General features: G+C 33.9%; 1 protein-coding gene across 3 annotated transcripts in view; it reads left to right on the top strand.

The window, feature by feature from the left end:
• The window catches only part of COP1 (COP1 E3 ubiquitin ligase), a 272,563-nt gene that overhangs the window by 128,684 nt on the left and 129,661 nt on the right, over positions 1-14,218 (top strand). For all 3 annotated transcript variants that reach the window (XM_060034406.1, XM_060034397.1, XM_060034388.1), the window contains one exon: positions 3,456-3,591. In XM_060034406.1, the coding sequence (XP_059890389.1) occupies positions 3,456-3,591 (136 nt within the window). The remainder of the gene's footprint in view (positions 1-3,455; positions 3,592-14,218) is intronic.

Below are 14,218 nucleotides of genomic sequence, written 5' to 3'. Positions count from 1 at the left end.
CGAGTTCTGTTCCCTTTTTGTTAGTTCTCTGATCTTTAGCTTTTCTTGGTGTCTTTGCTCACCAGTGCGGTAGGGACATTTATACCAACCCAGCAGGGTTTTTTTTTTTTAAGGTTTATAGATGATGCATGTAAAATACAATGCTTGGTATAAGTTAGATTCTCAATTAATTGATGTCATTTGTAATACACCTGCTCAAAATGAGGACCACCAAGGAAAAAATGTCTGTTATTTTATTAATTGTTAAAAATTTTTCCTTGGTTTTCTCTTGAATAGGCATGTTTGTATTATAATCCACACATTATAGAGAGAGAATCTTTGGAGAAATTTGCCTCAGGACTGGAGGTGGCAGAAAAATGTATATAGATTCACATAGCATTTTTCCTCTGAAGACTAGAAGAAAGCCAAACTTTGTTTTTAAGTGTGTTTGAAATTAATAGTCAACAGTTTTCATACAGATGCAAAGCTCTCATTGCATTGTCTTGAGAATTGAGCCCCTTATTAAACTTCTGTAATAGTCTGTAAACTACAGTAGGAAGCTGTTACATTGAAAGTGGTCTTAGACCTACATTCTACTGACTGGCAGAGGGTTCATGTTAACCCTTTCAGATGTTATTTGTTGGTATGATGTTGAAATACAACCACAGGCAAATGACAGACATTAAAAAAAGAGAGAGAGCAAGATGGGAAAGAGAGATTGGAGTAGGCTATTGATTAATAATTTGTAAATAACTATAGCATAAGCATGCTGTGGGATAGTAAAGGTAATCACAAACCAATTTAATTTATTTTGGAGATATAGCTTTATAGGGAGGTAGACTAGTAAGTTAAAACCAGGAGGAAGATTAGATTTTTATTTTTGTAGACATGGCTGTATTGTACTTAACACATGTTGTCTTTAGTTTTTAGGAATCTCAAATTTAACTTAACAAATTTGCAGTGTCTACACTGATCATATTGCTGAATATGGAGTCCCTCTTAGTGTCCTTGGCTGTCAAAGAGGAAATTTAAACTTCTTTGTAATGGGGTACCTAAGAGTTTGATTGTCCTTTTGTATATTTTCAAATGAGAACACACTCCCCATCCCCAACTTTTATTTTCATCTATGAAAATGAGACATGAAGACTAAGAAAAAATGCTTTGAACTCTTAATTGTAATTGAAAGAGAAACTAAATTATAAAGCATTAGAAGAGAGAAGAGACACTGGACACACTTTTACAAACTGATCTGTAATTAGAATAGGAGGGGTGATACGCCATCAGATATGTATGGGTATTGATCAGAAACCAACCAAGCAAACAAAATCCTACCTTTTTACAACCAGATAAGTGAAATCTAATCCCTGTGCTTTCAGATACTGAAATAACTGCTTTTAGTGTTATTTTTATAACTTCTGTTGAAAGTAGGTGTTAAATGAGTGGATATGATGGCTGGAAGTTCAACTACCCTAGAAAAGGATGGTGATCTTCTGCAGAATAGACATTCTTGAATGCTTGTGAATTTTATGTACTTAGGGATTGATGTCAAAATGTTGAAAGAATATATTAATATTAAAACAATTTTTAAATGGTTAGCTATAAAGTAACTGTCTTTTCAGTATTTACTGCATTACGTAGCTCACAGTAATAGGGTTATATATAAAAAGAACCAGTTACATGGTTGGATGCATGTTGTATCCAAACCACTTTGCAGTGCAGTTGATACCCCCCCCTTTTGCAATAACCTATGTTTTATTTATCATTTGTTGAATTTCCTGAGAATAATTTTTGTGGACCAAGTACTTTAGCTCAATAACATCTTGATATTTCATGCTAATTGGGTTTGTTCCTTTTGTGTTTTCTAGAATGGAAACACTACAAAATTGAGCCCTTTTAATGTAGGTTGTTAGATGACTATGTTAAGTTAGTGTTTAAATCTTTAAAATGTAAAATATTAGGGACAGAAGCTTACTTAGTTTCCTCAAATAATTGTTTGTTTTTCTTTATAATAATTGTTAGATAAAGTACTTCATGTCAGCAATTCAAGATAACTGGAAATCTCCAGATAAAATAAATAAATTCTTCATTATATATCATATAGTAGAGTAATAGTAACTCTTTTGACTTAATGATTCTTACAGCTTAATTTCTTTTTGCTTACTAGTGTTTTCAGAGGACATTTAAGAAAGGAAATCACAAAAGTTTACCTTAAAAATGTTCTGTGTGTGTATATGTATATGAGCTAAGAATAAGGAAGAAGGTTTGAAAACACTGTGTTATAACAGGCTTATTTCAAGTTTCAATATAGAAAGCTAACTAAAGTAATTGTGTTCTTTTCTTTCTTTGGAAGGGAAAACGCAAGTCCAAACTTTAAGCAGTTTTGAAAAACAATGTTTTTATTCATGCTTTTACTGTAGGCCTGTTTCTACATTGGAGAGTAAATTAGCTGTCTTCTCAGGTCCTTTATAACCTGATTTTGTGATTTAAATTCTACATCATTTAGTTATGAATAGTTTACTGAAATGGACTTTACTCAAAGTATTTGTAAAGAGTTCTATTGGATGGAATTATTGTTTTCCATATTCACCAAGACATTTGAGTGAACCAATTTTTATTTATTTATTTAATTTTATTTATTTATTTATTTTTATTTTTATTTATTTATTTATTTTTGCGGTACGCGGGCCTCTCACTGTTGTGGCCTCTCCCGTTGTGGAGCACAGGCTCCGGACGCGCAGGCTCAGTGGCCATGGCTCACGGGCCTAGTCGCTCCGCGGCATGTGGGATCTTCCCAGACCGGGGCACGAACCCGTGTCCCCTGCATCGGCAGGCAGACTCTCAACCACTGCGCCACCAGGGAAGCCCGAGTGAACCTATTTTAAGTTTGATTTTGAAAATTAATAATTCATACACTGCAGTTTTTACTCTCGTCCCATAATTGGATTTGAAACACTTCGAAGTATTATGTGAACAAATATTTCACTTTCTTTTTACTTAAAAATCTATTTTTAATCTAAATTATGTTATTATTGTGTTTTGACTATAAGTAAACATGAACATGAAGATGTATCCCTGTAAACATGTTCCTTTAACAAATACCCTGTCCAGTATATGTACTTGTCTCTCCACCCTCACCTTCTTCATTGATAAGGGATTTTGTTTTAATAAATGATTTAACGTCTCTTGATCAGAGGTACTTTTTTTTTGTTTTTGCAAGAAATTATTGCTTAAAAAAGAAAAAGAATTCACAGTATGTTCTTACTGGTGTTGAAAGAGACTGTGTCTTTCAAGAACCACTGAGAAATTTTTTTTAAAAGTTGAAAAATCAGCTCAATAATTTGTGTATGTTAGTCCTCTCTAAGTACTCTTGAAGAGTTGTTGTTTGTGTTTAGTATATAGTTTTTAGTCTGTGGATATTGCTGTTTGACTTATGTTTCAGTTCAATTCATTTATTTTATTTTGTTTTCTTCATATAGATGACAGTCGAACTGCAAGCCAGTTGGATGAATTTCAGGAATGCTTGTCCAAGTTTACTCGATATAATTCAGTACGACCTTTGGCTACATTATCATATGCTAGTGATCTCTATAATGGTTCCAGCATAGTTTCTAGGTAAGTATGGGGCAGCATACTATTTTCTTACTATTTTCTTTTGCAGGAGTGTCTAGAATTTAATTGAATTAGAGAAACAGTTATAGTGTTATGGTTAAGAGCCTCTGTTGTGAAATCCAGCTTGCCTGCCAATTTTTAGCTCTGCGGTCTTAGGCAAGTTTCTAAATCTCTTTAGTCCTCAATTTATCTCTAAAATGTAATGATTGTTAGTATCCGCCTCATAGGGCTGCAGTTTGTTTTCTTGTAATTCTTTTGTGTGGTTTTAATGACAAGATGTGCTCTCCTAATAAATGCTCTCTCCTCTTTAGTTTTTTAGAAGAGTTTGTAAAGAATTGGTGTTAGTTCTTCCTTACATATTTTGTACAATTCCCCAGTGAAGCCATCTTGGTCTTGAGTTTTCTTTGAGGGAAGATTTTTAAATACAAATCCAATTTTTAGGAGAGATGTAAGGCTAATCAGGTTATCCATTTCTTCTTGATTGAGCATTATTTTTAGTTTGTGCCTTTCAAGGAATTTGTCCATTTCATCTAGGTTATTGAATTTACTGGCATACAAGTGTTTATAGTATTCCTTTATTATCCTTTTGATTTCTTTAGATTCTGTAATGATTTTTCCTTTCTCATCCTTGATTTCAGAAATTTGTTTCCCTTTTTTTTTATACTTAATAGTCTGGCTTAGAAGTTTTCAATTTTATTTATCTTCTCAAAGAACCAGCTCCTGGTTTATTGATACTGTCTATTTTTCTGTTCTCTGTTTCATTGATTTCTACTCTTAACTTTATTATTCCCATTTTCTGCTTTCTTTAGGAGTAATTTGCTCTTATCTTTCTAGTTTCTTAAGGGAGAAACTGAAGTGATTGAGTCGAAACCTTTCTTCTTTTCTAATATAGATAATTTGTGTTATAAATTTCCCTCCAAGTGTTGCATTAACTGCATCTCACAAATTTTGATATGATTGATATCTTGTCTTTTTTCCAAATTTTTTTTTATTTTGGTAAAATACACATGACATAAAATTTACCATCTTAATAACTGTTCAGTGGTATTAAATGCATTCATAATACTGTGCAACTGTCATCACCATCCATCTCTTTAATACTTGACATCTTGTAAAACTGAAACTCAGTACCCATTAAACAACAACTCCTTGTTCCCTCTTGCCCCTAGTCCTGGCAACCACCATTCTACTTTCTTTGTCTATGATTCTGCCTATTGCAAGTATCTCATATAAGTGGAATGGTGCAATATTTTTGTCTTTTTGTGACTGGCTTATTTCACTAGTGTGGTGTCATCAGTGTACATCCATGCTATAGCATATGTCAGGATTTCCTTCCTAAAGGGCTGAATAACATTCCATTGCATGTATATAACACATTTTCGTCATCTGTCTGTCAATGGATACTTGTGTTGCTTCCATGTTTTAGCTACTGTGAATAATGCTACTGTGAACATGGGTAAGACTATCTCTTTGAGACCTTGCTTGCGATTCTTTTGGGTATATACCCAGAAATGGAATTGCTGGATCAAATGGTCATTCTATTTTTAATTTTTTGAGGAACTGCCATACTATTTTCCACCAGGGCTATACCATTTTGCATTTCTACCAGCAGAGCCTAAGGGTTCCAATTTCTCCACATCTTTGCCAGTATTTATTTTGGTTTTTTGATTGTAGCCATTCTGCTGGGTATGAGGTTAGGTTTGATTGCCTAGATTTGATTTGAATTTCTCTAATGATTACTGATGTTAAATGTCTTTTCACATGCTTATTGGTCATTTGTATATCTTCTTCGGGAAAATGTCTTTTCAAGTCCTTTGTCCATTTTTAAATTGAGTTTGTTTTTTATTGTTGGTTTCAGGAGCTTTCTATATATTCTGAATATTAATCCTTTATCAGATTTATAAATATTTTCTCTCATTCTGTGGGTTGCCTTTTTACTCTTGATATTGTCTGTTGTCAATGCATACAGTTTAAAAATTTTTATGAAGTCTTATTTGTCTATTTTTTCTTTTGTTGCTTGTGCCTGTGGTGTCATATCCAGGAAATCATTGCCAAATCCCAAGTTGTGAAAAGAGTTTTATGGTTTTAGATTTAGGTTTTTGATCCATTTTGAATTAATTTTTGTATATAGTTTTAGGTAAGGATCTAAATTCATTCTTTTGCATGTGAATATCTAGTTTTCTCAGAACCATTTTTTGAAAAAGCTGTCCTTTCTCCAGTGAATGGTCTTGGCACTCTTGTCAAAAATCCTTTGACCACATATGCAAGGGTTTATTTCTGTGTTCTCTCTTCTATTCCATTGGTGTATATGTCTGTTTTTATCTATGTTTTTTGATTACTGTAGCTTTGTAGTAAGTTTTGAAATCAGGAAGTATGAGTCCTCTAGCTACTTCAGGTCCTTTGGAAGTCCGTGTGAATTTTAGGATGGGCTTTTCTATTTCTGAAAAAAAAAAGTCATTGGGATTTTGATAGGAATTGCATTAAATCTGTAGATCACTTTGGGTAGTATTTGACAACAATATTCAGCCTTCCAGTCCATGAACATGGGATATGTTTTCATTTATATCTTAGTTTCTTTCAGCAGTGTTTAGTACTTCTCATTGTACAAGTCACCTCCTTTGTTAATTCCTAAATATTTTTTTGATGCTCGTGTAAATGAAATTGTTTCTGTAATTTTCTTTTTAGATTGTTTATTGTTATTATATCAAGGATATGATATTTTTCATTTTCACTCATTTCAAAAATCTTTTAAATTTCAAATTTCATTTTATTTTGACTCATGGATTACTGAGACATTAGTTTTCAAATATTGGGGTTTTCTAGTTATCTTTTTGTTATTAATTTATATTATTTTTATCTTCATCATCTTGACCATTCTTTAAAATTTTTAAATAAATTTTCTAATATACATAAAGATGGAAAGAATATAATCCTTTATACAGTCATCTCCCAGACTCATCAGTGATCCAAATTTTGCTATACTTGCTTTGTTTATACTCTTCATTCCTAATTTCTTTGCTTAAGTATTTTGAAGCAAATCCCAGGTATTACGTCATTTCAACTGTAGATTCTTAAGAATCTCTATGTCTTAAAATATGGATATTGTATAACCACGGGGCTTTATCACCTCTAACACAATTAGCAGTAGTCCCTTGGAATCATCAAATTGCTAGTCCATGTTCAAATTTTCTAGACAGAATGAAGAAGCCTTAAAAAAAATGTTTTTGATGTGTATCAGGAATTTGACAATTTTTAGCTTTTTAAAAATTACTGAAACTACATGTGCTTTTCCATTTTCATGACTGAGATTTTTATTTATGTATATGAATATTGATCTTGAACTTCAGGCCATTAGCTAAAGAGACTATTGCATTAAATCTTTTATTGTATTCAAGCTTGTTGTTTAACTTGGTAACAAGACAAAAATCATACATTTATTTATTTTTCTATATGTTGGCAGTGTAAGTTTTCCTAATCAGGCACTGGAGTGATTAAAGTTTTAAAATGCAGTAAATTGTGGGTTTTGTTTAACTAATTAATTAAATTAGTAATTAACCTATTTAACAAAAATTCATTGACTACCTAGTGTGGGAGAGGCTAGGAGTGTAATCATGAACAGGCCAACTTTGATGCTTGGATTCAGGAGACCTCTCAATTTTATTTCAGTGCCTTTATAGAAGAAATAATACTGATCTGGTATGTACACACTTATAATTATATGGCTCTACCCAACTGAAATGTAATGCAGATTAGAACTCTGTTGTAATAACAATTAATGTCCCTGACCATTGTGAATTCATCCTATATTGTATTTTCTTCTCCATTTAAAAGTGAACAAAAAACCAAAAACAAAATAAAAATTTCCTTCTTAACTTCATATTACAAAAGCAGCATTTCTAGTTAGAAAATGTAGGATTGTTTATACATCTCTAGGTATTCAAAAAAGAGTAAGAGCTAGCTATTCTTCATTCCTGAAAGCCATTTTAGCTTGATATAATGTAATTTTGTTTTTTAAAAAATAAGTAAACCTTGATCATATAAAGACATTTATATCAGAGTGCTATGTTTTCTGAGGCAGACATTTACTGTTATAGGAAGACAAGATTTCAGTTTAGAAAAATAACTTACTGAAGGTGAGATTAGTTATATCAAAATATGTCAAGCAAAATAAAAAATTTAAAGGTACCTTTAGTTTTTTCATCTTCATGTTGACATCCATTCTTTTCTCCTATTTACATTGAATTAACATTTCTGAAGGAAAAATTTCCAATTCAGGAAGTTTATCAGGCAGAACGCTTGAAGGACTATAGTAGGCAGCAGCAGAGGAACATAGTATCCATAGTATTGAAGGGACTTTGAAACTTTCACAATCCTGGTGATTTTTTGCTTTTTCTAGTTTCTCACATTCAGACATATCATTGATAATAAATTCATTTTAAAGACTTTTAATTCCTTGCAAATTAGGACATTTAATGAATTTCTTTTGGAAAGAGGGGTGAAGACTTGTTAGAGATGACAAATAATGTTGAATTTGGTGCATTATTTCATTACATTGTAAAATAAATTATTCTTACTGTAAAATGGCATGACATGTATTTAGTATTGGTCATTTATTGCAGTGAGAATCTCACTGAGAGAAAAAGCTGAACCGGAAACTTTCACTTTTAAAATTTGTCTTCCTTTGCTTATGGATCACTTTGGGTTATTTAACACCATACTCATGAGTCCACAAGGTGGCAGCATTTGTTTACTTTGACAATGTCTTAACTAATAGACAATAGACAAGGTATGGAAATCAGTGGCTTATAGTGAAGTTCATTCTCATAAATACTAGATGGTCCTAGGTTAACGTCACCAAATAATAGAAAGGATAGAGAACTTTTCTTACACATAGCAGTAATGGAACATTTTGCATTTTTTTCTTGAATTAGGTATTCATGACCACCAGAGAGGAATGAAACTGTATTGTTTAAACTTACTGAATACTTAGTAGCAATGGCTGTTGAATTCTTGGTTTGAACGTTGCATACCTAGATTGTTTTGGTTAAAATTGTTATACACTCCCTCTGTAGTTTACAGATTATCTTAACAGTTTTGCTTATATTTTCTCAAACTCTTGAAATAGACTTAACATCAGGCATTAGTAAATTCATAAGAAGAAAATGATTATATATTGTGGCATTTTTTTGCTGCTGGTAATGTAGTGTTTGATTACTTTTCTTCAGACACCATTGTAAGTATTTTACATGACCTTGTAAGTTCACTAACTCATTTAATCTTTACTGTGGAGTAAGACATTGCTGTTAATCTCATTCTACAGATGAGCAATTGAGGTAGAGAGAAATTTTCTAACTTGTCCAAGATCAACACAGTGCTAGTAAATGACAGAACTAAGATTTGAACTAAGGCATTCTGGGCCCTGTGTTCTGCTGTTCCTTTGTCCCTTCTGGATCTGTTGAAACCTTGGGAAAAGTTTCTGAAAGCACTTTACTTTTGAGACAAACAAAAGAAGTAATTCTTTTGAGTTTCTGATACTTTGTATCCTTATTACTGTCTTGTCTAACTTGGCCTCGATAATGAAAATTTTTTATTTTTAATTTAATATAGATATGACGTTCCAGTGTCACTTTTGCCATAGTTTGAAAGTATTCAAGTTAAATATTTATTTTTTTTGCAGTAGCCAGTTATAAGGATTGTTTTTTTTACTAAACTTCAGTTTATAATGACAGTCAGTGCTGATCCAGGTTTAGGGTACCTTTTAATATATGCTTTATTGTAGAATGCTGTGAGTTTTAAATTTGTACTTAAAAATAGGTTGTCTCCAGGTAATTAACTACTTGGTAAGGATGTATGATTTTTAGGATGACTTATGCACTTCTCTTTTTGTCAGAAGATATTTCTGTTATTGTCTAAAGAGTTATCGGGCCATCTGGGGTTGATGAGAAATGGGAGGAGTGGGAGTGCAGAGGAAAGGATTTTTTTTTCTTCAGAATTTGGCCCAGGACCAGTTTTTTAAAGCAGTAATTTAAAAAATTGTGTTCTAGGCTTGAAGCTTCATCAGGGAGGGCGTCTTATCTGCCTTACTTCCCGCTGCATCTCCATGCCTGGCACATGGTAGGTGCCCATTAGTAAATAGTTGTTGAATGAATGCATGAATGAATGGAAAACATGCTGCATGCTCTGGGAGGACCCAGAGCAGGCGGGGCTCTAGCAGTTGTCTACCTTAACCTGCTTTTACATATTTGCTTTCTGATAAGTATTCCTTTGAAGAAAGTATCCCTAGGCTAAAAAAGAAGTCTGTAAATCACCAATGACACATGACAGAAAAATAAGTTAATGTTAACAACTTAAAATAGAAGCGTCCAAGATTGTCAGCATGTGTTAATGAGTTTCCTACTTCTGTGACAATTCAAGATACAGGCTAAAGATGAAATACACACAGTCTAAGTTTAAGCGTTAGAAATTGCTACATCCTCTCCCTTCCCCATAGCCTCTTTCCTATCTTTTTCCTCTTCTCATCTCAATTCCTCTTATTTTTCCTGTTTATTTTCCTTTGCCCTTGCTTATGCTGAGGCTTGTCAGTAGTACATAGTGAAACCATAAACTCAAATCATTTTACGCTTATTACCACAAAGAAAGTGTTAGTTAGGCTAGCATTTGAGATTTTAGTAGACTAGTAAGTTTGTCACTAATCAGAACATAAAACAGATGCCTACAACAAAGGCTTAGAATTAGAATGCTGCCTTTTATTCATGATAAAATTATTTACCTGGAGAAGAGTAGAGTTTGTTAACCTATGACTCTCTTCAAATAATCAAAGTAAAAGAGGAAGTAGAATGGTTCTGTTTGGTACCAAGAGATAAAAGTAGGACTAACGGCTGGAAGCCACATTTTAAGGTTAATATAAGGAAGATCTTTGTAGTCAGCAGTGTGTAGAAGTGGAATAGGCTTCATCGGGAGGTCGTTGCCGTATGCTCTTCTTAGTTTTAAAACTAAGCTCTAGTTTTTCTTTTCTTTTTTTTAATCAAGAAAAATTTTCTGTAATCCTGAGATCAGTTATATGTATATGTTCACCTGTATTTTTCTAGGATATTGTTTTTGTTTTAATTTTTTAAAATTGTACCTATTCATAACAGATATTTTAAGTGCTGAGAGTACAAATAAGAGTGATACACAGAATAGTGGAAAGGCAAACCTATAAGCCAATATATAGAATAAAGTGTTGTAAGTGCTATGAAAGCATCTAGTGGGTACAACATGGAGAATGGATTTGAAAGAAGCAAGAATAGGAAGTAGGGAGATCCAATATATAGGTGATTGTTGAAACTGGCCAGGCATAGCATCAGTACATGATGATGGCCTGTGACCTGTACTAGGGTAAGGTCAGTGGGGCTTAGGTGAAGAAGTATTTAAAAAATATTTGGGGACTTGGGACTTCCCTGGTGGTCCATTGGTTAAGAATCCTTCCTTCGGACGCAGGGGATGCGGGTTCATCCCTGATCAGGGAGCTAAGATCGTACATGCCCCGGGACAACTAAGCCCATGCACCACAACTACTGAGCCTGCGTACCACAACTAGAGAGCCCAAATGCCACAATTAGAAAGCCCATGCACCACAACTACTGAGCATACATGCCACAACTAGAGAGAAGCCCATGCGCCACAGCAAAGAGCCTGCGTACTGCAATGAAAGATCCCACGTGCTGCAGCTAAGACCTGATGCAGCCATAAATAAATAAATATTTAAAAAAATATTTGGAGACTAAGGTAGACAAAACTTGATGATTGATGGGTGTTGTCCTTGAAGGAGAGGAAGATAGCTTCCAGGCTTTAAGCTTGAGGAGCTAGGCTGAAAAATATTGGTGTTATTTACAGAGATAGGGATACTGGAAGAAGAGTAGGTTTAAAGGTAAGGAGGCACATGGGAGATTATGCATAGGCTCTTTGGTTGTACAGAGAAGAGGTCTATGAATATGGGAATTTGTACAGTTGATAATTGACATCATGGTTGTAGACTCATAGAGCTCCAACATTTAAAGATCAGGTAGGCGAGGAGGAACCCATAAAGCAGATCAAGAAGGTTCTCAGATGAAAATGAAAAGTAGGAGACTTTATTGCCATGAAAACCAATGAGGAAACATGAGATAATTTGTAGAATTAGATCATGTGCAGGATTGAATCCAAAGCAAAGTAAGACTTTTTGCTTTCATTAGAAGGGAGGACACTTCCTCCTCCATAATAGGAGGGAAGGAGCAGAGAATGGGTTCAAAGGCAGGCATGTTTGTATATTTAGTGACAAGGAGATAAAGGAGTTCTTCTCTTAAGAGTTTATGCTTTTTCCATATGTCATCTCAGAGTGACAGGTAGAAAGGGTGGTTAGTGTTCATGTTTGACTGTGAAAGAAGAAGATATTAGATGACGAAAATGATTAAACTTATGAACCATGGAATTTAAACTGCATACTGAAGGAAATAAAGATAGGAGAGGTCTGAGAAAGAGGCAGAAGTGGTGGAATCACCTTTGTAGAGGACAAGAATGAAGGGTTGTGAGAATAGAGAGCAAGTGGCGGGGGCGGGGGTGCTATGGAGACGGTGGTCAGAGAGGTAATTGCACCTTTGGCAGGGAATTCTTTTTCATCTTTGTACTTGTAACACTGGGTAGTTTACCTGATATCTAATGGACTCTCCTGTTTGTTGACTCAGTTGTAGAATAAACTAAAATGCAAGGTAAAAAATAAATAATAAATGCTTGTGGGGATCTGATAAAATGCTGAGGGAGTTGACTAAAGAGGGAGTTCACTTTAGGCTATGACTTTCAGGTTCCTGGAAGTATTTGAAGTGGTTCTTTTAAGTTTTTTCTTCTGAATTTCTATAGATTATTATTTCTCTACTTGATTTTTAAGATAGGAAGTGCCATTAATATACTTTTTGCTGTTACTTCATTGTGTTCAAAATCCTGTCTTTCATAATGTCTTGCTAAAGTTTGTGGTAGAAGTAGTAATTGTTGTTAAAGGCTGGCTATCATTGTACGTGCTTCAGTTTGGGAGAAGATAAAGCTTGGTTTGCAGCTTCTCTGGATAAAACATGTGGAGGAGAAATAAGGGAATGTAATTATTCACACGTGTTGAATGATAGAGAAGAGAATACCTCTATAGGGGAAGGCCTTTGTAAATCTTTATAGTAAAATTACTAATTTGGAATGGGGACAAAGAAGACCAATTTGAATGAGTGAAATCTCATGTAGTTTAAAAAAATAATTTTATTTATTTCAGCTATCTAGCCTAATTAGCAGTAGTTTCAATTCATCCTTTTAAAATGAGATGAAATGAGAACTTATTTGAAATTTTTTAGCATTTTGTGTGGCACACTGTAACTACTAAGTAAATGTTAGGCAATATTCTTACTGTTTCAGATTTACCAACATGCCTAAGGACAATGGTTCTCAAACTTTGGTAGGCCTCAGACATAGCTGGAGGGCTTGTTAAAACACAGGTTGCTGAGCCCACTCCCAGAGTTTCTGATGCAGTAGTCTGTGCTGGGGCCAAGAATTTCTAACATTCTCAGGAGATACTGATGCTGCTAGTCTGAGACAGCACTTTGGGGACACTGTCTTAGGTTAAGAGCTTTACAAAGAAGATATTTACTTCCAGTAGAAGAAATTTACTTCTAATAGGAAATATTTATCATTTTAATGCTTTAGGAGAAGACCATCATTATTTATTTTTTATAGTTCATGAATCAAAGAAAATAAGGTTAAAAAAAACCCATTTAGTCTATAGTTTCCTAACCAATAAGTTGTCATAGTGTGCTGTGAATGTGTTGCATTTGTACCAAGACATTTATTCCTTCTGTTCTTGGAACAGTTGAGTGAGGGCTGGGTTAGAGAACCAGCTTATAATCAACTGTCCTAAGGACAGAGGGGATTAATCACATGTTTAACTTAATTTGTTTTACCTGCTGCACAGTGATAGGGAGACTCTAGCTTAGAGAACCAAGAACAAATAAAGTATCTTTTTTTCTCTCCAAGTTGTTGTAGTAATTTTTGGTGAACAAAGTTTATAGTGAAAATTGGGATTGAGGTCTTTAACATATAAAATATTGATATTTCATGTTAATAATTAACCTGCAAAGCTGAGTTCTTAAAAGGAAGCCTACTCTTACTCTTGCTGGAGGACCATCTCACTTTGATATAGAAGTGAGTCACTGGGCTGCCAGTAAGTAGGGTGCACATTTTGTGGGGTTGAGAGGGAAGTTTTGAACCTTTTAAAATTTGAAAAAAATATGTTCTTAAATGTAATCTCTTTATTCACTGTTTCTTGCACTTTTGACTTAATCAGGAGGTTATGTAGGGGAGGAAAAATCCTTTTCCATCTACTTTTCTGAGATTTTGGCTGGGATCCCTATAACAAAAGAAAAACAGAAGTTTATTAATATTTATATTTCATATATACATGGGAGAAACGCAGAGAAGTGAGTAACTCAGAGAGGTGGCTTAGAACTCTGGCTTACATTGCATCTTTAACAAACAACAATAATCCGTAGAATAAAGACAGGACAGAGGAAAGCAGTTTTAGGCTTCCAAGGACAGCAAGCTGTGGGAAGGTAAATATACAGAGGGAACTAATTTGTTT

Source organism: Delphinus delphis, chromosome 1, assembly GCF_949987515.2.
Source record: "Delphinus delphis chromosome 1, mDelDel1.2, whole genome shotgun sequence".
In the NCBI taxonomy this organism is placed as follows: domain Eukaryota; kingdom Metazoa; phylum Chordata; class Mammalia; order Artiodactyla; family Delphinidae; genus Delphinus; species Delphinus delphis.
This window is presented reverse-complemented; position numbering and strand designations above follow the sequence as displayed.